Source organism: Rattus rattus, chromosome 14 (assembly GCF_011064425.1).
Source record: "Rattus rattus isolate New Zealand chromosome 14, Rrattus_CSIRO_v1, whole genome shotgun sequence".
Taxonomy (NCBI): Eukaryota; Metazoa; Chordata; class Mammalia; order Rodentia; family Muridae; genus Rattus; species Rattus rattus.
This window is the reverse complement of record NC_046167.1, coordinates 60,037,015-60,059,907: the sequence shown is the minus strand read 5'-3', so window position 1 is coordinate 60,059,907 and position 22,893 is coordinate 60,037,015. Positions and strand designations below refer to the sequence as shown.

General features: G+C 43.8%; 1 protein-coding gene across 1 annotated transcript in view; it reads left to right on the top strand.

The window, feature by feature from the left end:
- The window catches only part of Mak (male germ cell associated kinase), a 46,226-nt gene that overhangs the window by 9,866 nt on the left and 13,467 nt on the right, over positions 1-22,893 (top strand). The window contains exons 2-10 of the mRNA XM_032884649.1: positions 368-686; positions 6,659-6,713; positions 7,505-7,626; positions 9,719-9,798; positions 11,541-11,673; positions 13,795-13,966; positions 14,199-14,366; positions 16,043-16,354; positions 20,796-20,968. Coding sequence (XP_032740540.1) covers positions 586-686; positions 6,659-6,713; positions 7,505-7,626; positions 9,719-9,798; positions 11,541-11,673; positions 13,795-13,966; positions 14,199-14,366; positions 16,043-16,354; positions 20,796-20,968 — 1,316 coding nt within the window. The 5' untranslated portion in view covers positions 368-585. The remainder of the gene's footprint in view (positions 1-367; positions 687-6,658; positions 6,714-7,504; positions 7,627-9,718; positions 9,799-11,540; positions 11,674-13,794; positions 13,967-14,198; positions 14,367-16,042; positions 16,355-20,795; positions 20,969-22,893) is intronic.

The window sequence follows — 22,893 nt, the reverse complement described above, 5'->3', positions numbered from 1 at the left end:
AATACAACTTAAACTTAGCATGCTAACTGAAGTCATTCAAAACTTGCTTCAGAGAATGGGCGTGGTTTAGCGGTCTGATTTATATTTTCCCCTGGTTCCTTTGAAAGAACATGGACTCTCGCCAGGAGAAAGAGAACCCCACAAAGCATCAGTCCCACTTTGAACAGTCATGGGTAGAGCACCCAGTGCGGGGACAGGGAAGCATCGGGCTGCCTGTGGTCTGTTGTGTGTGAACTTTCTTCCACAGTGCACACGTGCCCTCTAACAATGGCCTCTGAGTCAGCTCTAATTTTTATGTGTCTAGGATGTCAGTAAATGTGTGGTGGGGACTCTGTACTGAAACCATTTTTGCTTTGGTTTTTCACAGGGTGTCCTTAAGAATGGACTCAGTGTCTCTTTGCCAGATTCCTTATTGCTGTATCCCATGAGCCTACCTGACCTTGAGGAGGAGCCGTGTTTAATGATGACAAGCCCGTCACCCGTGTAGTGACAAAAAGGAGGACCACAAGGAAAGACGGATTTAGATTTCTACTCAGCAAGGAAGCGAGCTCTGTCAGCAACCCCTCTGGATTACCTTTTCCCAAGATGAACCGATATACAACCATGAGGCAGCTGGGGGACGGCACGTACGGGAGTGTGCTTATGGGCAAGAGCAATGAGTCTGGGGAGCTGGTGGCAATCAAGAGGTGTGTGCGCCCCACTGTGCAGCTTGTGCAAGGCCTGGGTCTTTGTTTTCCTTTGCTTGAGAACCTGCCGCATCAGGGAGTGAGGGTCAGTCCAGACCACGAGGTGGTTTGACGGATGAGAAACACCGTTCTAGGAAAAAATCAAATTACCAAAGAGGAGTACACTTATGTGAAGGAAAGTCCGTCTTGCATTAGTAAACCAAGCAAGTCTGAGTGCCCTGCCTTTTATGCCCGATACATTTGGGGTAAGACTGGAGAGAGTGAATATTTCGTAAGTTTAAACATGGGAACAGAATAGAACTTACTAATTCTTTAAAACAGCTGGCTTCAAGATACGGTTGGACTTGTTGAATTGAATTCTGAAAGAGATATACCATTTTCCTGAGTATAAATGGAAGTAAATAGAATCAACTATTAATTATTACATGTTGGGTTTATTATATTTTTGCTACATAACAAAAATACCCTGAAGTTTGATCGTTTAAAATGAGGCTGGGATTTCTTAATCTCCACTCTTTTTGTGGATGGGAATTAAGAAGTGACTACTGAGTGGTTCCAGCTTGAAGTCTTCCGAGGTAGCCCAGAAATGGACCAGGGCTGAGGTTGTCAGAGGTTTGTCTCAGTGGGATTCACTATTGCAGTCTGATATGGCTACTGGTAGCCTATGTGGCTTAAACGGCCATTATTTCTGAAGACAATAGATCCAAGCTCAGAGCGTCAGCAGGGCTGGCCTCTGATGCATTCCTTGCTCTGTGGCCTGTAGCTGGTTGTCTGTGTGTCCATATGCTCTTCCTCTGTGTGTGTGTGTGTGTGTGTGTGTGTGTTGCTCGTCTTCCCCGATACGGACATGCAGGATTGGATCCTCTCTTAAAGATTGCACTGCATGTTAATAATAGTCTCTCAGAGACTATCTCAGCTGACCACAGTGGTGCTCAGCAGACAAGAAGGGGGATCATGAGTTCAAAGCTAGGCTGGGGTACTTAGGAAAAACACTGTCTCAAAATAGAAACAACAGCAAAGAACTCAAACAACATTAAATCCTATTTCTAAATATGGTCACAATCTGAGGTATTAGTACTTTAGCCTAGGAATTTAGGGGTGAGGAAACACAGTTCTTCCCATAATGGGCCATGTATTTTCCATTCCACAAAGTTCCACAGATTTGGTGACTTAAATAACACCCAGTTTTATCCATCTATCCATCCATCCATCCATCCATCCATCCATCCATCCATCCATCCATCCATCCATGCCTGGTTGGCCTTGAACTCACTGTTTAGAACTTAAACTAATATGCTTTTACTACAGAGTGTGCCATCACACCCAGCTTGAAATGACAAATTTATTTTCACAAATTTCTGGATCTAAAAGTCCCCAACCCCTAAGGCATTGGCAGCGGTGTATCCTTCTACAGACTGTGAGGAAGGGATCTGCTCTGATCTCCCTGGCTTGCCAACCACTCTCTTCTCTCTGTGAGTCTCTGTCCAGTTCTCCCTGTTGTAAGGATACCTGTCGTGTCAGGGCCAGCCTAATACCTCACTTTAACTTGACTTCCTCAAATATTGTGACACAGATATTTAAAATTCTGGGGATTAGGACTTTAACGCATGAGCTGTGACTCGAACACAGTCTGACACGTAACTGTGTCAAGATTGTTGGCAGCGATCTCAGTTCCTCTCCACCTGGCCTCATCAGAGGTTGGCCTGAGCATGCTCGTGACATTGCAGCTGTTTTCCCCAGGTTGGACCTGGAGACAGCCCACTAAAGAATGAAAATCTAAAAGATAAATGCTTTAATGGGTACTGTTTAATGTCCCTATCTGAAACAGCACATACATGATGGCCTTATTTTATAACAAATCTCCAACTGCCCATTATTGCCAAATAAGTACATAACATACACTAACATGAATGGAAAGTTATTAAATTGACTTAGGGAAATTTAGTGCCTACTCATTGGTTTTTAAGAAACATTTAGCAAACAGGAATGAAAAGAAACCCCCATAATGTGATGGGGTCCTTATGATTTATCAGAATGGTGGGGAAGGCCAGAGGCAGAGCCCTGAAAGTCATTCTTCATGGCAAAGAACTGCTGCCATTCTTCCTGATTCACATCACTTTAGAGATCCCAACTGCTCAAGGAGACAGAGCAGAAGAACTGAGATGTGGGGATCAGAGAAACCAACATCTTATTACATGTAGAAACAACTGTCTGTACATGCATGTACATGTGGCCTGGAAGGAAAGACACAATATTGTTTGTGGCCATGGCTTTTAGAAATGTGGGTAGAAGATTAACAAAGGGGACTGGGTGTTGTAGTGTCATGGGAGATTACCATCTTTTGATTTTAAGATGACAAAATATTGATTATCTCTTCTAGGGAGTAAAAACAGTGGTTGTTTTTACCTTTTAGCTTCGTACAATGACGATCGGTCTCAGGTGAGAGATCTAAGTAAAGGCTCAGGAGAGCCAAGACCTCACTGACTAGAAGATTCAGATACACTGAGGGAAGAGGAAAAAAACATAATATAGAATTTAGAAATGCTTTTTGGCAAATAACACACTAAAAGCTTAACCAAAGTAACAATAGGGATTTATTTTCCCCCATAGTAAAAAGTCTTTGTGCACCTCTGCTGGCCATGTGTCTCAGCTGGCAGAGAGCTTGGTCAGCTACCCCAGGCCCTGAGTTCTGTCTCTGATATACAAAGTGGGTGTGTGGTGCACACCTGGAATCTCAGCACTTAGTAAGCAGAAGCGGAAGGATAATAATTAGGTCATAATTAGCTACATAGTATACAGGCCACTATGCGGATGCGCGCACACCTTCTCACAAACACAGAGGAAAACTTCATACAGCACAGTTAATTGTTGCACACTTACTATATATGGGCTCATGACAAAATAAAGACCAGACAGACACATTGCTAACAAGTCTACAAGTCACAACATGAATGGGGGTGGGGGGAGGGAAGGGGAATATTAGTCTTGGGAGCAGAGGTTAAAGCAAATTGTCATAGAAGGCTTCCCATAGAGAAACAGTTCTCAACCTCCCTAGTCCTGAGACCACTTAATACAGCTCCTCATGTGTGGCAACCCCCAACCACAAAATTTTTTCGTTGCTACTTTCATTAACTGTAATTTTGCTACTTTTGTGAATTGTAATATAAATGTCTGATATGCAGATGGTCTTAGGGGACCCCTGTGAAAGGGTCGTTCCACCCCCCAAAGGGGCCACAAGCCGCATGTTGAGAACCACTTCCATGCAGGGTGCACTTCATAAATTATTAGTAGTTGTTATTTTAGGGAGGAAGGAAGAATACGTCAACAAGTAAGACCATTTCTAGGGAATAGCGGAAGCTGAGAGGCGGTGAGAGGAAGCAGTCAGAGGAGTGGGAGGAGCCTAAGGCAAAGGAGTGGGAGGAGCCTAAAGTCATGGATCCCAGGGAAGGAGCTGAGGATCTTTAGAACTAAAAGTCCACAAAGCATTGGAGCAGAAATCTTAACTAAGAATTCTAGAACAGTCCCTTTCACTAGAGTGGAGACAAGCATGTGAAGGCAGCACAGATAGGCCAGGGAGAATGGCAGAGTTATCCACGGGCTGGAACGTTTCCCCTTAGGGAGGTATTGCTGCAAAGAAGACACCGTATTAATGCACATGGGAGAAGAGTTAAGACTGTTCAAGTCAGCTAAGTTACAGTGTCTACTGACTTATAAAAGCTTAGGGGTATGCTTTTACCTGAGTTCTGAAGAAGAGGCACTTTTTAAAAAAAAAAATGATTGCCTGTATTATTATTATTATTATTATCATTACATGCCACAGTGTGCCTGTGAAGACAACAGACAGTGTGCAGGAGTCAGGTATTTCTCTTCCACATTAGTCTAGGGGACTCTGACCTTTGCTTGTAGCAGTCGATCTCACCAATCTCAGGATACTTTCACATTTCTGAAATCGAATTAGAAAGAATCAGCACTCACGTGCACTCTAGGACAGGGTAATCCCTTTATTATTATATGACTTTATTTGAGTTGATTTTTACTTTAAAGCCATGATGTTAGATTTATCTTTTGGAGAGTAACTTTCTAGAAACCCACCGCATTGAAAAGTACCTTTGGGTAACTTCTGAGGTTCCTTACGGGGCCTGCATGAGTCTAAATGAAATTCTGATTCCATAAGGATACTTTTTAAATACTTCAGTGACACGCTTCAGGTCTCCTGATGGCTCAAAGATAATCAATAGTAAGAACGGCCTCCACGTTTTCAATATGTTTCGTAGTACACTAGCATGTCTTTATGGAAAGACATTTGAGCCACAGACAGGCCGTCCAAGGATAAGCATCCATGAAGCTGAGCATGGATTTGTACCCGGGATGTACAGTCCCATCTTGACCTCCCTTTAGCTGTCAGCCCCATGCTGGATTTCTCATATGAGCTCTATAGCTCTATAGCAGTTAGCCCAGTTAGTCGAGTAACTCCGAGCTTCCTGGTGAGCCATAAATCAGTTTGTATTGTATTGTAGATTGTATCCGTTCCTCTTCTCTGTGATAAGATACTCAACAAAGGCAACAAAGGGAGGAAAGGTCTGTGCTTGCCTCTTGGCTGGAGAAGGATTCAGTTCGTCAGAGCAGGGAAGTCATGGTGATGATGGGCTGGACATTAATATGTCCGCTATTATGAGGCAGAGTGAGATGAATTCTGGTGCTCAGTACATTTTTACTTTCTCTTTATTCAGCCCAGAATCCCAGCCTATGGGTTGGGGCCACCCACATTCAAGATGTGTTTTCCCTCTTCAGTTAGACCTTTCTGGAAACATCTTCATATGCACACATCCGGAGGTGTGTTTCCTTAGTGATTCTAAATTCAGTTATGTTGACTGTGAAGACCAACCATCACGCAGTCAGACTGATAAATATGGTCAAGGACATCACTGAGTGGTTTAGTTTGCTTTGGTTTGGTGTGGGGGAAAGTTGTTTTGTTTTCAAACAAGGTCTCACTATGTAGCCCTGGCAGTCTGGAGCTCACTCTGTAGACCAGGCTGGCCTCAGACTCAGAGATCTGCCTGCCTCTGTCCCGAGTACTGGCGGACACCTCCTTGCCTAGCACAGAGTTGTTCTTATCCCCTGTTCCTTTTGATGACTAAAAATCCATTCACGTGAAAATACAATCTAAAAAAGAAAGAAATACAAACTATCTGTTGTATGCATAGTAGAATTACTTTATCGTGCTAAACAGAGTTCTGCTGTCTCTAATGGGGAGAGGGTAAGTAAAGGGCAAAATGTGAAAGGCTCTCGGGTCAGACCCTATCCACCACCCTGATCCCACAAGGGAAAAGAAAAAAAGAAAAGAAAGGGAAGGAAGGGAAGGAAGGGAAGGGAAGGAAGGAAGGGAAGGAAGGGGAAGGGAAGGGAAAGGAAAAGGAAAAGGAAAAGGAGAAAGGAAAGAAAAGGAAAGGAAAGACCACTCTGTAAATTTGGATCACTCATGGTTTTTTATTTTGTTTTTGTTTTTTTCCCCTGATTTAAATTATTTTATAATCCCTTACCCAAAGCTGAAATAGTAATGTAAAGTTGTCAGGTCAAATCCTTCACTGAATTTGCTACCAAACTTTGTAACCTCTGCCACCTCTGAAGTATACTGTTGGTGTTTTCTCCTTTACGTTGTAGAAAGAATGGAAACATGGAAGGGAAATCACACTTTTTAAAAAATCACAATTAAATTGACTAAACTTGGTTAGGAATTCACTCAGAAAGGAAGCTCCAGAGCTTCCGATCATAATTGTGTTGAAGCAGAATGGTGGGGTAGAATGGCGCCTCTGAGCCCAGACCTGACGTGAGATGCGAGCAGAGGGGAGGGGGTTTCCTTCTGGGGAGGAAGAACGTTAAAGTGAAGCCGTACTCAAGAACACCAGAGGTTGTGAAATTGGTTTCTTGCAGCCTTCAGTCCTGACCACTAATTGTCACCTTGTCTATTTCAGGATGAAGAGAAAGTTCTATTCTTGGGATGAGTGTATGAACTTGCGAGAAGTTAAGGTAAAGAGGCCAAGGCCCCAACAGTACACCAGGCCTGAGCGCAGCCCCTAGGATCATCCTAGAGCAGTGGTTCTCACCCTTCCTAACACTGCAACCCTTTAATACTGTTCCTCCTGCTGTGCTGACCCCAACCGTCAAATCACTTCATTGCCACTTCATAACTGTAATTTTGCTACTGTTATGAATCATAATCTAAATGTCTGACATGTAGGGTATCTGACATGCGACCCACCCCCGCCCCGCTGTCCAAAGGCTGAGAATCGCTGTTCTAGACTCTTCGAAATGCATTCTAAAGACAACTGCATTCACCTTGTTTCCTTTACATCTGGAAGTCCGCCCTCCCATGTTAGTGGAATAGAAAACAACAAGCCTTCTTTTTAAAGATGACTTCAAAACGCACACCCTCAACACAAAAGCACGCTTTTAAATCATGGCATACACTTCCTTGTGTTTTATGCTGTGTGACTTGGGTGAGATTTTAGATACTTTGCATGGCGTCTGACATGGGTGAGTCTGAAAGGAAAAGTTAGACCTACATTAGAAAGGAAAGTAACTGGCTAGCAGCTTCTGTTACTTGGTTGCGTTTTTCGCTTAACATTCATTGCTTAAATCATTTAACCTTTGCTTTAAATTAATGCCCCAGGGTCTTTTAAATTTCTGTAGGTCTTAACATGTAATTTATTAATGAATCTAAAAGACATAGACAGGTTCCCAAGGTAACTAGCACAAACAAGGTCCTGCCGACCTCTATAAATGTCCTTTAGGAATTATTCTGCTGTCCTGTTTTACAGTCCCTGAAGAAACTCAATCATGCCAATGTGATTAAACTAAAAGAAGTTATCAGAGAAAATGACCATCTTTATTTTATATTTGAATATATGAAAGAAAACCTCTATCAGCTAATGAAAGACAGGTACGTCTTTATTTTATGAGAATTATATTTTCCTTGCCATTTTTTCCCATGAGTCCCTTGAATTCTTCCGGTGCCTCGAACTTTGTGTCGCACTGGTTTATAACTTGAAGAGGTAGTTAGATGGGCTGAGGCTGTCATCTCATCAAATGGTAGCATTCGACACTGAGGAACCAGCTATGACATCGCTACTACCCTCCAGTGCACTGCAATTCCTTGGCAGCAAACGCAAAGACATCGTCCAGTCACCCCTCCCCTTTAGAATGAAGAGAATCAGCAGCCTTATGCTCAAAGTAGCGCTAGCTGTAGGCAAAACTAAAAACCTGTCTTCATTGCCCTTTCAAGCAATTTATAACAAATTGTGACTAAATGAAGAGAGGAATAAAGCAGCTTTCAAGAAAAGATGAGACAGGAGCTGGAGGAACGGCTCAGTGAGTAAAATGCCCTCAGAGCAAGTTATGAGGAGCCGAGTTCTGATCCTCAGGAACCACATACGAAGGCAGGTGGATGGCTGTAACCCTACATGGGAGAGGGAGACAGATGGACCTCTGGACCTCATTCGTCAGACAGTCTGGCCAATGAGTGAACTCCCGATTCAGTGACAGACCTTGTTTCAAAGAAACAAGGCAGCGGGTGATGGATGAAGACACCCAATGACACTGACCTCTGACCTCTACAAGTAAATGCACACCCATATCCATCCCCCCTGCCCGCCACAAACTGTCTGATGAATTCATTAGAGATATATGAGTCATAAATCTTAGCGTAACCAGCTGGAAGGAAATTCTCCCTTTCTATTCAGGTGTTGATCATTTTAGTTGGTGGCCTGACAAATTAATTTTTGCGCCCTTAATTTAACCCTCATTGGGACTTACCAAGGGCATTATCTAAATGCTGCATCTGAGGTAGTAACTGCTGACCTCATATGACTTTTGAGCCCTTACAATGATTAAACTGTGCTATAATGCAAATTAAATTGTATATCAAGTTTTAGGAACTTAGTACAAAAATATATATAAATAACTTTATGTTAGTCAGGCATGGTAACTTCACGTGCAATCCATCAGTTGAGAGGTGGGGGAAGAAAGGCCAGCAGACAGGGTCATCTTCAGCTATGTAGCACCTTTAAGGATACCCTGGGCTATGTAAGACCAGGTCTCGCAAGGGATGTCGAAGTAGATGCACTTTTTAAACTAAGTGGAAAAATAGGGACAGGGGAAAGACCCAAAAAATGGATTCTAAGAAGTAAAAAGTTGTGGAGTTTCTATGGTATAATAGATGATTATTGGTGATAATAACAGATTGCATAGTTTGAAACACAGAAGAAAGGATTTTGAAGTTTTGGCCATAAAGAAATGATAAGTGTTTGAAACACAAATCTTTACCCTGATTTAATCATTATATAGTGCATGCACGTGTGAGATTTGCACACATTGCATTATATGCACTTTTATATTTTATATTTATATAAATATGAACTTTCGATTGTTTATACATCAGTCAAAGTAAACTTAAAAATAAAAATTTTAAGTAAGTTTAATGTTTCCGGTTTTGTTTGCTTTTTGTTAAATGTAACTGCTGGAAAATGAAACCTGGTTCTCATGTGTAGCTCTTAACTGTATTTTTATTGGATAGTATCGATGAGCAGTGTAAACCTGAAGCATGGGGGGACAGTAGAACAAGCTTGTAATCCCAACACTGGGAGAGTGAGGCAAGAGGATGGTAAGTTCAAGGCCAGCCTGAGCCATACAGCAAGACCCTGTCTTAAAGCGGCAGGCACCTCAAGCATGCAGATCTTATTCTCCAAGCCTGAGTAGTTGTTTAATGACACTGGTAGTTTTCCCAGCGTCTTACTGGGGCAGTTTAGATTTTCACTCCTGAATTTTTTGTATAAGGCATTGACTGTTGGATGTGAGGTTTTCTGAAATAACAAAACAACAAGGAAAATCGCTGTTTTCCCATTTTAAACCTACAGCATTTAGCACTGCAGCTCAGTTCATTATACTTTTAGCCAGTAGAGGAGGCCCCGGAGCAACAGGGAGATCATCGGCCTTCCTGGTCGCTGGTTGGTTAACAGACTATTCATTTCTTCCAGAAACAAACTGTTCCCTGAGTCGGTCATCAGAAATATTATGTATCAGATACTACAGGGGCTGGCATTTATCCACAAACACGGTGAGTTTCTCCGTAGTCTTATTTTCCTGTCTGTGCACACAGGGTATCATCAGGACCACACATAGCAATAATGTGTCTTCTGCTGAGCTGTGTCTGACTTTGTCCTCCACACATTGTAATTTTTTATAATTGTACATCGATATCTATTATCTATAACAGACATTTTACAAGTTTGCTCACTAGTCTCCTGCCTCACACCTCTCCGCTAAACTCAACTAGAGAAACATTAATGAAAAGAAAAAAAAAACAAAAACAAAAAGTATTTTGTGAGGGTTTTTGCAGGTTAGGAAATGAATTCTCTTTCTAGGCAGAAGTTGAAAATAACCAGCTTTATTTGATACACAGCACAGAGAGCAGCAGGCATGGGGTAATGGTGCCAGGCTGCAGGGCAGCCCATCTTGGAGGAACCCCGAGTGTTGCTGGCAGTTTCTCACTGTGTAAAGAGGGCAGCAGTGTGATTTCGGGTTATGGCTGGTTTTGTGTTTCTGCGGCATTCCGCTGTTCTGTTTGGACAGAAGGTGCTGTGGGATTTTGTTTATTTGTTTGGTCATTTGTTTGTTTGGTCTGTGCAGGGGATGCTTTCTGGCCCAGGTTTGCCCTTTCTGTTCTCTCAATGACAGATTTTCCTCCAAGTTTATTTCAGAAAGGATTAGAAGTCTTTCTTTGACCAATCATGGCTACTCACAGGGATTTAAATACTGCATGGTGCCTATGTGTGGTTTTTGTAGTGTCCTTAGCATCTGCATTTAGTCACACCTATTGTCTGAGTGGAATGGAAGCTGCTGTGTATTTCCTATGAATCTCTTACTCCTTTACTTTATGTGATTTTGCATATCATCGAGTGAAGATAATTATTATCTCGGACATCTAAAACATTTGGTGTTATTGAATGTCTGGTTAGAATTGCTGGCTATTCCGGTATTTAGTGGGAAAGGTTTATAGGTTTGTGTCGTGGCGTTGTGCACTTGGAACCTAGGTAGGCAATGGTTAAAAATGTCGACACCCAGAGGGCTGGGTCTCAAACCTCCACAGAAGACCGTTGGTACCAACTAACCATACTTCTCCCTGGTGCGGTCTTCAGAACCCAGCACCTGAGTCCACTTCAGAGAAGAACCATTAGCCTCTGTAACTGACCATTTATTTAACAGTCAGTCAGTAATAATGAGCATTTTCATCATTGGGTTTTTCAAAGACTTAGCCACCAGGAGAAAGTGAACTGTTAAATAAGCCAGGAGATTAGTTCAAATGTGCGGAGCTCTTTTGGAAGTCCAACGAACTTTTCAAATCTGGGACTAACCTCAGGGACTCTCAGGCTAAGGTGTGGCATAACAGCGGTAAGGAGACCAACCACATTGACGGAAACCAAGCTTCTCTCCGCATCTCTCTCTTCTTATCTGTTACACAGTAGTGATAACAACACACCAAATTCCATAAGCATGTGGAAACACTAGGGGTTAGTCACAGTGTCAGTATCTATCCCTCGGATGCACCCAGGGCAGTCAAAAATTAAAAATGGGAAGTTATTTTTAATGACCTTACATGTCATGGGAACCTTCTCCTAAATTCTTCTGCAAGCAAATTCTCACACCCCTTTACTTCCTCGGAAAATGTTTCCTCCCCTAACCCTGTGCTGCTGATGGGAGGGCTTGGTTATATCTATATGTATATATTTATATAAAGCAATGAGTCACATGATGATGATAAACAGGATTATTTAGTGTTTTCCTCTCTTGTTTGCACAGGCTTTTTTCACAGGGACATGAAACCTGAGAACTTGCTTTGCATGGGTCCAGAGCTGGTGAAGATTGCTGATTTTGGACTTGCGAGAGAATTAAGATCACAGCCACCATATACTGACTATGTGTCTACCAGATGGTAACATTTATAGCAAAGTTTCCCTATGTCGAACTATTAATTAGCTTTCCAGAGGGTCCATATTGGGTATTTAAAACAAAATGTAGACATTTTATGTTCTTTGCAGAGAGGAAAGAATTGGCTTGTGGCTCTTCCACTAGTGAAACAAAAGAAGGGAAAAAAAATAGTTCACTCAGCCTTTGTAAGGTTTGAATATGTTTGGCCCAGGGTGTGGCACTATTTGGAGGTGTTGGAACAGGTGTGTCACTGTGGGTGTGGGCTTTAAGACTGGAAGTCAGTCTTCCACTAGCAGCCTTCAGATGTAGAACTCTCAGCTCCTCCTGCACCATGCCTGCCTGGATGCTGCCATGCTCCTGCCTTGATGATAATGGACTGAACCTCTGAACCTGTAAGCCAGCCCCAATGAAATGTCCTTTAAGAACTGCCTTGATCATGGTGTCTGTTCACAGCAGTAAAACCCTGACTAAGACACTTCCAATAACACTGAATAACTACTATGTGCTAAACATTACCATAGGCATTAGGAGCACAAGGCCAGGAACAAAGCAGAAGTCTCTGTCTGGTGAAAGCCAAAACACAAATCGGTTAAATGGTATAAATTACCAAAATCAATGTCACAACCCCAATTGCCCTTAAGGCATTCCACCCAAAGGAAGGCTATTCAACAGGAGGAAGGGACAGTCTACCATGACAAACAGCACACAGAACATCTCAGAGGTAACGCTGAGAGTAAGAGGCCACACAGGAAAAGACCTTCTACCGATTGCAGTCATTTCATAAAGCGCAAGACTAGGGAAAAAGATGTGGGTTTACGCCACGTTAGTGTGGAATGAGCCTATAAGGCTCCTGTAGCATGCATTTGATCTGGTTGTTAGACCTGTGAATGTGTCCTATTTGTGGAAAATTTAGCAAGTTATGGGCTTAAGTGCATTTTCCTGTATGTGTATTTGTAAAATCAAGTGTGTACATACATGTTGTGGTCATACCTTATTATAAACAAAATAATATATAGAGAAGAGAGAGGAAGTTGGGATCAGTAAGGAGGGAAAGAAAAAAATATAGATATAGATACAGATATAGATACAGAGTTTCTCTGTGTAGCCCTGGCTATCCTGTTCTGGAACTCACTATGTAGACCAGGCTGGCCACAAACTCAGAGATCCGCCTGCCTCTGCCTCCTGAGTGCTGGGATCAAGGGCGTGCGTCACCTCAAGGTATGGTGCTTTGTAACAGTAGCCTTGAAATTAGGAACACAAGTCTTCTGAAGGAAATATCCCAACGACAGTCTTCAAGAACAAACAAAATATGTCATGGCACTGCTGTCTAGCACAAGTGGCCTTGATTGCTGGCATAGTGCAGACCAGAACACACCCGTGTCCCAGGCAGTGTAGACATTTGAAAAGTTAGTGAATGTAGAAAAAACTGTATGTACATGAGGCCAGCCTGGTCTACAGAGTGAGTTCCAGGGCAGCCAGGGCTACACAGAGAAACCGTGTCTCAGAAATGCACGCACACACACACACACAGAATGTAATTGTGTCATGTTTAGGAGGATGGATTGAGCTGGAGTTCATCATGTTAAGTGATGTTAAGCATACACCAGACTCAGGAAGACAACTGTTTCGTAGATCAGCGAGGAATGGGGGCAGGGGGCAAGGCAGGGGCTTGCCACTTGCCTCTTATAAATTAAAAATAGTATCTATATGAGGAAGTGTAATACTAGCATGAAGATTTTCAATGTGATTTGTAAAAAGGGGGGGTGGGCAGAGACTCCCTACTCAAGGGCAATCCATCCATCTTTCCTCTCCTAACCTCAAGTGGATACATTCACACCTGATGGTTTTATCCACGGTTCTTTCTGAATACTTAGAGGCTACTTACCTTCCCGATTATCCCTGTGAAGACCTACCTCAAGCCACATGGACATTTTCTCACATTTCTAGCCAGCCCCACTAACTGTGGTCAGAAAATAGATGTCTCACCCAGAGTCCCTGGTACACAGAGCTGCTTTGTCCTGGGTCTTGCTTGGAAGCTGGGAGCCAACAGTTGGCTCCTGCTGTCCATTGCCCTGTGACGTCACACCTGAAAGAGCGTTTTCTATACTGTTCTCTGTTTTCACAGGTACCGCGCTCCTGAAGTTTTGCTAAGGTCTTCAGTGTACAGCTCTCCCATTGACGTGTGGGCCGTGGGAAGTATAATGGCCGAGCTATATACGTTTAGACCGCTTTTCCCAGGGACCAGTGAAGTTGATGAGATCTTTAAAATTTGCCAAGTGTTAGGGACTCCCAAGAAAGTAAGTACCCTGGTCCCCTAGTGGCCTGGCCTCTTGAGTGTCCCTCACTTACTATTTTGCTTTTTCTAGTTTTTATTTCTTACTTTAGCAGAGATGTGTGATATTTTCAGTTTCAAATCCCTTTATACTTTAATGGTTTTCTTACAAACATAACGCTTTTATTGGGGAGCAATAAAGATCGCAAGAAGTCCCACCAGATTGAAATGGGCTTTCTCTGTGTCTCCTTTAACAGAGTGACTGGCCAGAGGGGTACCAGCTGGCATCCTCCATGAACTTCCGATTTCCCCAGTGCATTCCTATAAACCTGAAAACTCTCATCCCCAATGCCAGTAGCGAGGCTATTCAGCTTATGACAGAAATGCTTAACTGGGATCCAAAGAAACGGCCAACTGCAAGCCAGGTAAGGCAGCGCTCCCGGGGGACAGCTTTTTATTTCATGTGCAGATGTGTGTGTCTAAGTATGGATGTGCACCACGTGTGTACAGGAACCCAAGAGGCCATTAGATGCGATTGGATCCCCCAGACTGGAACCGTAGGTGTTGTTGAGCCACACTGCAGGGCCCGGGAACCAAACCCGGGTCTTCTACAAGAACAGACAGTACCCTTAACCACTGAACCATTTCTCCAACCTCTAGTTTTTAAAGTCTTGCAATTTTACAAAGACATCGATTCTCAACCAATGTTTTCTAAGATCAGTAAGTGCTAAAACCCAGGACACCCTCTGTGCACAAGCAGGAGCTGGGCAAACAGAGTCACTGCATGATGGTGTCATGTGACCCTAACGAGCCGGAGAGGAAGTAACCACTAAGGATAAGTCCTCAAGTCCAGCACGTGCTTGGTCTGGGTGGCACATAGTGGGCCTCTTTGGTGGAGGGCTAAGATTCTTGTTCATTGGAACAAGAATCAGGAACTTGAGACTGCAGTAAGAGTTTATCCTCTGACTCCCACAAGAGGGTAGCATTGTGGCACTTTGTGATCTTTAAAATGCTATCCCTTTGTTTGCCAGAGGCTTAACAAACACACAGTGATGATAATTGTATTATTTAAATTTAATGTAAATCCCATGTAAAACTTAACCCCCTCATTTAAAAAAAAATAGTGTATGTGTTTTCTAAAGACCAGCTACAAGCCAGGCAGTGGTGTTACACACTTTTAGTCCCAGCACTTGGGAGGCGGAAGCTGCTGGATCTTTGTGAGTTTGAGGCTAGCCTGGTTTATAGAAAGAATTCCAGGACAGGCAAGGCTACACAGAGAAACACTATCTTAAAAAACCAAAACCAAATAAACAACAACAAAAAAGACCCACAAACAAACAACAACTACAAAAAAGACCAGCTACAAAAAATAAAAATAAAAAGAGAGAAAGATTAATGCAGGCGTATTTGAACACAAACAGGTAAGTAGAGAGCAGGGTTTGGGGAGCAGTTATCCTGTGAGGTAGTAAAATCACCACAGCAACCGTCCTGGCCTAGGGAGAGATCACAAGAGACTGCATAGCTACTTAAATACGATGTCACTAAGCCAGCAGTGTGTATAAATACTTGCTATCACGATGAGGAAACTGGCTATGAGGGCAATAAGAGAGGTCGTCAAAGTGCTCTGCAGGTTAAAGTCCTCGCTGATGTCCTAAGGGGCCAGCGAGAGGACCCCAAGGTCAATCCCTAGAACCCACATGGAGTCGTTTATAATTAGGCTAGAGGAAATGTCTCAATTCATTCACCTTGCCTGCAGCAGTATAAAAGTTAGAAGTTTATTTAAAAAAAGATAAGACAAGATCCAGAGACGGCGCACACATGGGTTCAGCTGTGGGCTTCATTCCCAGACTTTCTTCTGGGAAGTTTGTCTTCTGCCTGCAGGTTCTCAGCATTGTCCAACCTGGTGTACTACATGCTTGCTTGGCACTTGTCAGTGCAGCATAGCACGTCTGAGGCCACAGGCTCAATACCCAGAACTCGCACCAAAAAGACCACGGTTAATAGTGAGCGGTTTGCCCTACGTTAAGGATGCACACAATTTAAGCTTGGAAACATTTTGCTTAGCTACGCGTTATTACATGGTATTTCCACACTTTTCCAGGCACTGAAACACCCATATTTTCAAGTCGGTCAGGTATTGGGCCCTTCTGCACACCATCTGGATGCAAAACAGACTTTGCACAAGCAGCTGCAGCCTCCAGAGCCAAAGCCATCTTCCTCTGAACGGGATCCTAAGCCTTTGCCAAACATCCTTGATCAGCCTGCCGGGCAGCCCCAGCCAAAACAGGGCCACCAACCACTGCAGGCCATTCAGCCACCACAGAACACAGTGGTTCAGCCACCTCCAAAGCAGCAGGGTCACCATAAGCAACCACAAACGTTGTTTCCAAGTATCGTCAAAACCATACCAACGGTGAGTAGCCAAGAAGATGCCTTAGATGACACGGGCTGGGGCAATCTGGGTAAGCAGTGGCCTGGACTCACCCATTGGATTGTCAGTGCAGTTCTAACAGTGGAGTGTGTGTGGAGGTTGTCCCGGGTCAAAGCCCCCGCTTTCTTTGTTGTGGTTTGGTAAGAGATGAGGTAATATTTTAAGATGGTGAGCAGAAACTTCCAGAATAAAGGAAAAGTTCATTCAAGAATTCACAGAAGGAATTGGACACTATAGAGTACTAATCCTAAATATCAGGGAGTTCCCCAAGAACCACACTGTTGTCACTGATAACAAACACGGATTGGAAATATTATTTTAGTGTGACTTAAAATGTTTTCAGATTATATCATCACATTATTTTTTCCTTCCCTTCTCTGCCTTCAAAGCCTCCCTTTCTTTTTCTTTGATTATAAGTAGGTGTCTCTGTGTGTGTGTGTGTGTGTGTGTGTGTGTGTGTGTGTTCCCAAATATATAAATAGAGCCTGTGTGGTCAGTATGATGCACGTCTGTTTTTTCAGGGCTGACTGTTGGTATTGCATTCTTCCCGCACAGTTCTTTTCAAACATTGCATCTAATTCCCGATCCATCCCCAATGACTCTTCCCATTTTTGTATGACGCCCACATCTCCCACTAATACCAAGCCCGTCCTCACATACTGCTGACTTCTCTTTGTGTTGTTGTAGAGCATTTCCCTGTCTAGTGGAGAGCAAGCTCTGAGACAATATTTCTGTTTTGTTTATCGCTATAAGTCCAAAATCTAGAAGGTGCCTGCCATGGAGTGGATTTTTAATATTTGATGGGTAAATGAATAACCTCCAGGATCTAAAAGAGACTTCATCCAGCTCTGATTATTAGAGACTGTGGGTCACTATAGTGTGTGACAGAAGGGAGAATGTAGTTTCTATGGCATGTAACAGAAACGAGAATGTAGTTTCTATGGCATGTAACAGAAGGGAGAATGTGGTCTTTATGGTGTGTAACAAGGGAGGGTGTGGTCTCTATGGAGTGTAACAAGGGAGGGTGTGGTCTCTATGGAGTGTAACAGAAGGGAGGGTGTGGTCTCTACAGGTGTTTGAAAACAACCCTTGTACCATCTACTCTTTGGGTAAAACATCCCCAACTCCATCATATTCTCTGCAAGTAACTTGTTCTGACAGGCACTGAGTCCCCTCCTCATTCTGCTGGTCTCTCGGAATGACACTGTCTGAAGGAGCGGCAGACACTAGGGAGGGCGAAGCAAAGCAAAGGGCCACTCTTGCCACTGAGAGTCGCATCTCCTCTCCCCTTCAGAAGGCCACCGGATGCTGGCACACGCTGAGAAGAAAGGAAAGGGAACTTGTTATCAAGCACTGCTCATGTTTAAGAACTGCCCACTGTGTCCAGCCCCTGCATGTACTCACCAAGTTATAGTAGCTAACATTGCATAGCTAACACGATCCTGAACTGGCATGGCATTCTATCCAGGAACTTTTCTGAATCTGCTTGTGATCTGTTTCTGCAGATCACATATCCCATACTTTAACTTACCTGTCCATCTCTAGGGTTCAAATAGTTAAAGGTCTCCTATTACCTTGTAAACTTCTTAGTCTCGAATGCTGGTTTTCTCTGCTGGGTCTAGCAAGCCTGACATCTGTGGATTTATTTGTCTGTTTTTATTCCTGTATCTTCATGATAACCAGAAAAGCAGGATGCTCTTGGGCAGCAGCTGGAACCTTCTAGATTGACATTGATTTGCTGATCACTCATAAATTATTAGCTATGCACTGATCCACTTCCACTGGCCCCTGATCATTTCGTTGTTGGGGGCATCGTGAAAACCCATGACACTGGTTTGACTGGCGCTCACGTGGACTTCCTACAAATATGAAAAATAGTGACATATGACCTACCAGTTCCCCAAATCTTTGCCCTCATTCTATGACAAAGTGTTGACATGGACTGCCAACGTTTGCTTTGTATTGCAAAGGCATTACTGTTATCTGCCCCCTCCCAGTCTTCCCAAACACGCATGATCGTTCCGTATGTGCTGACATGACTCAGCAGGGATCAGCCCTCGGCTTCACACTAACGGGCGTCCAGCTGAGGAAGGCCCACACTTGGCCGTCTGTCATCTTCTGCTGACTCTGCATCCTGAGCATTGGTTCTTATTCATTCCATACTTGGTGCTGTTTGTTTGAAAGTGTTCCTCTTGATAAAGTTTATGATGCTGAGACTGGCCGGCGTCTTCCCTGCCATTCCCATCCGATGTCACAGCTCTGTGCACTCCCAAGCCATTCTTCCAGCATCCTCAAGTCCACAGCGCAGCTGGCCGCCCTTCCCAGTTCTGTTCCTTCTTGTGGACTGCTTTTGTGTTTATCAGTTCACATGCCCGTATCACTGTCTTATCAGCTCACAGTCTGTCCTAAGCCTCTGCTTCTTCCTCATCCCTTGTCCCCATTAATAGGGACATTATTCTATGACAATTAGATTTAAATCTTAAAATTGTTAGTGTATGTATTTATTTCCTGGGGAAGGGCACTCATGTGGAGTTTCCATGGCAACCCACAGAAACCCATTTTCTCTCCATCCTGCAGTCCCAGTAGTGGAACTTGGGTTCTCAGGATTTTCAGCCCAGCCAGCCTTCTCGGGCCAGACCTTCTAAAGTCATTGATGACTTTCCCTTTTTCTGTCCACTGGGATAACATTCAGTAAAGACAGAAGCCTGACCACCGTGGCTTAAACAATAGAATATTTTCTCACAAACGGGAAGCCCATGGTGGTCAACCCAGAGCACTGGGACCTTCTCAGGGAATAAGACCGCTCTGTCTTCAGCAAGTGGCTGGAGATACCAGGGTGTCCCTGTGTTCCAGTGCCGTCCCCTCCCTCCACAGTGAGTTTTATGCATTGGCTATAAGGTGGCGTATGCATTTTAGAGAGGGAATCATGAAAGATCCAGGGACATGCCAACCTCAGTTCTCTGTAAGGATATTTCCACTTAAGGAGAAGTGTTGTTGTAAAAATATAAAAATAAAAAAGAGTAGTTGTCCTTTATTCCGCTAGGTACGCACAGCGGTGCCCAAGATATCTGCTAGATATCTTGGTGGAAACACATCCCCACTCCTCGGCGACCCAGTGTCTCTTGCCACCACATACTTTCCTATACTCAAACCCTCACATAAAAGAACACACGACACAATAATCTTTGACCCAATTGGTAAGAAATAATTGCCCACTTAAACATACAAAGCCTGGTACCATCCATCCCTTAAGAACATTGATAACAACCTTAAGAACCTGATAACAACACAGAGCAGAATCTTAACATCACCTGCCATGGCTTCTCTCCTCTCTCTCTCTCCTCTGTCCTATCTCTTCCTCTCTCTCCTAGTCTCCTCCTCCTCCTCCAAACTTCTCTCCCGCCCATCCTTCCTTCTCCTCCAATGACAGACCTCCTTCTATCCTGTACCTGCCCCTCACCTGTACTTTACAAATTCAATGGGGAGGTGGTTCTGGTGAAGTCACCTGAGTTCTGAGTTCGAGACTAGGCAGCTGTCCTTGGGTCAGTGGAATTAGCATCAAAATACAGATAACTTCAGGGCAAACCACCACAGAGAAGAGCAGGAAGAACACTGCCAAGTCTTGGTTTTCTACATTCAACCTATGAGGGGCCAAACCGCAAGTACCCGGTGCTGCTTAGTTTTAACTGTCAGTGTGACATAATCTAGAATCACTGGACTGGAGGGCTCCTGAGAGACGGACTGCCTAGAGCCTGTAGACGTCCAGGTATGCCCATAGAGAATTAGCTTCAGTATTCTCATTGACGTAGGAAGAGCCAGCCTGATACTGAATGGTACCAGCCTTTGGGTTTGAGTCATGTACAATATTTAAAAGAGAGAATGGGTGCTGAGCAGCCTGGAGCGTGCATGCATTTATTCCCTTTCTGTTCTTGACTGTGGAGGTAGCTAGCTGCTTCAAGTTCTTCCTGCCTTTTCCTCTATGTGGGGGAGGGGTGGGGGAGGAAGTACCAGGTAGTTGCATTGGCTCTAGGCCCTGGTGCATGCTACCTCTGTGCTTTACCACTAACCTCTATCCCCGGCCTCTTTATAGTACCACCCCTACGTTTGCATAAGTTCAGATACACAAGTGGTAACTATCCCCCCACAGTTAACGGTATTCAGTATAGTAGCATGTGGAACATGTTTGTTGCCCCTGAACGGAAGCCACACTAGTAGGCAAGAACATCTAGGTTCTTGTAAGTGCATTCTGTGATGTCCACCCAGTGACAGTTACCTATGGCTGCCTTTCTCAGAACATGTCCTGTCATTCAGTACACCTGACTGTAAAGGGAAAGACCCTTGAAAACTCACTGCCCAGTGTAATTGCTTGAGGAAATCTTAGGTAATTTAAGACTCTGGTGGCTGACTTTGTTTTTCACCACAGAATCCAGTCAGCACAGTAGGCCATAAGGGGGCCCGGAGACGGTGGGGTCAGACAGTCTTCAAGTCTGGAGACAGCTGTGACAACATCGAGGACTGCGACTTGGGAGCCTCCCACTCCAAGAAGCTGAGCATGGATGCCTTCAAGGAAAAAAAGAAGAAGGAGTCTCCATTTCGGTAAGGTTGCACATTCACTAGGGAAACGCACTTTACTGCACATCAACTTTATTCACCCACTAAATACAACAACAAAGATTCATCTTTCTTCTACAAAACCCATAAATCTTTATACATTCCTCCAGTAAGTTGACAGTCTTGATTTCTCACAGTAGTGAATTAGCGGTGTGTGTAGAGCAAAGTACTTCATTAGCTTTTATATTGCTCATACACACTGTTGTTGTTGTGTTGTTGTTGTGTTTTGTTGTTTGTTGTGTTGTGTTGTGTTGTTGTGTTGTGTTGTGTTGTTGTTGTGTTGTGTTTTGTTGTTTGTTGTGTTGTGTATTGTTGTGTGTTGTTATTGTTGTGTTGTTGTTGTTGTGTTGTGTTGTTGTGTTGTGTTGTTGTGTTGTTGTTGGATTGTTGTGTTGTTGTGTATTGTTGTTGTTGTTGTGTTGTTTGTTGTGTTGTTGTGTTGTGTTGTGTTTTGTTGTTTGTTGTGTTGTTGTGTATTGTTGTTGTGTTGTTGTTGTTGTTGTGTTGTATTGTGTTGTTGTGTTGTTGTGTTGTTGTTGGATTGTTGTTGTGTTGTTGTGTATTATTGTGTTGTTGTGTTGTATTGTGTTGTTATTGTTGTTGTGTTGTTGTTGTTGTGTTGTGGTGTTGTGTTGTGGTGTTGTGTTGTTGTTGAGGCATTGTCTAGCTATGTTGCCCAGGCAGGGCTCAAACGCGTAGGCTGGAGCAGTCCTCCCACTGTGTGTCTTGTGTGGCTGAGACCACAGTACATGTCATCCTCACCCAGCTCAGCCTCCTGAATCATGGTCATCGCCATTCCTGCCTGAGGTTCCCATTGCTATAGGTGGGATGCAGAGCATCACATACAAAGCTAATGGCTTTCTCTGATGGCGCTCAGTGAATTATTGGATCGCTGCTTATTAAAAACACTTGAAAGTCGTTTTCGAAACCTGTCCTGGAAGCTCAGTGTCCAACGGCTCCTCGTTCCCAGGAGTCGGGCCATCTTCAGCCCACCATGACTGCTCTGAACAGGATGGGCTGGATTTTTGTTGATTTGGGAACATACTTTCATATACTTTTCTCCCTGGGACAGAAGAAGAGTAAGTAGCATGGCCATGTCACAAGACTGGGGACACTGGCGTTGCATAGTGCAGATGTCTTCCCTTTGCAGCAGTGACACATGAAAAAGAATCCATCAAGAGCACACAGGGGTGGGTCATTCCCTCCGAAGACACACAGAGACTGTCAAGGGTGCACATGGGCGGGTCACTCTCAGTCTCCCAGGCTAGTCGCAAACATTCTCTTCCCTACAGCATGTGGCCTAGGAAGAACCTCATTCAATCCCATTAGGCAGGAGCCATACTACTCCATCATGCTAGGCCCAGTGTGGTCCTTGGATATGATTCTGAGGCTCTAAACATGGCGGAAGTGAGAACCCTGGCGTGGGCAGCTCCAGAGGCTCTGTTGGTGCTCCGTATGCATCCTTCTAAGGAGCAGACCTATAGATCATATTGCTGACACTAGAGTCCCAGCTACTTTGGAGTCTGAGAAAGAAGGATGCAAAAGTTTAAGGGCAGCCTGGATTACACAGTTGATATCTGGTCTCAGAGAAGAAACTTAAACAACCAAAAACCCACCCCACAAAATCAGACCAAAACAACAACAATAAAACCAAACTAACCAGGCATGCTGACACATACCTGTAATTCCAGCACTTGGGAAATGGGACAAGGGAACCAGGGATCGGGACTTCGAGGCCACTTAACTACACAGTGAGTTCAAAAAGCCACATCCTAACATCAAAACAGCTACAATAACAACCACACATTATCACTGAGCAATCCCAACAGCAAAAGGACTCATGGTTTTACATCAACTCATTGGAATCGCTGAAGGAGATGCGGTAGGGATGAATGATTTTCATGCAATGA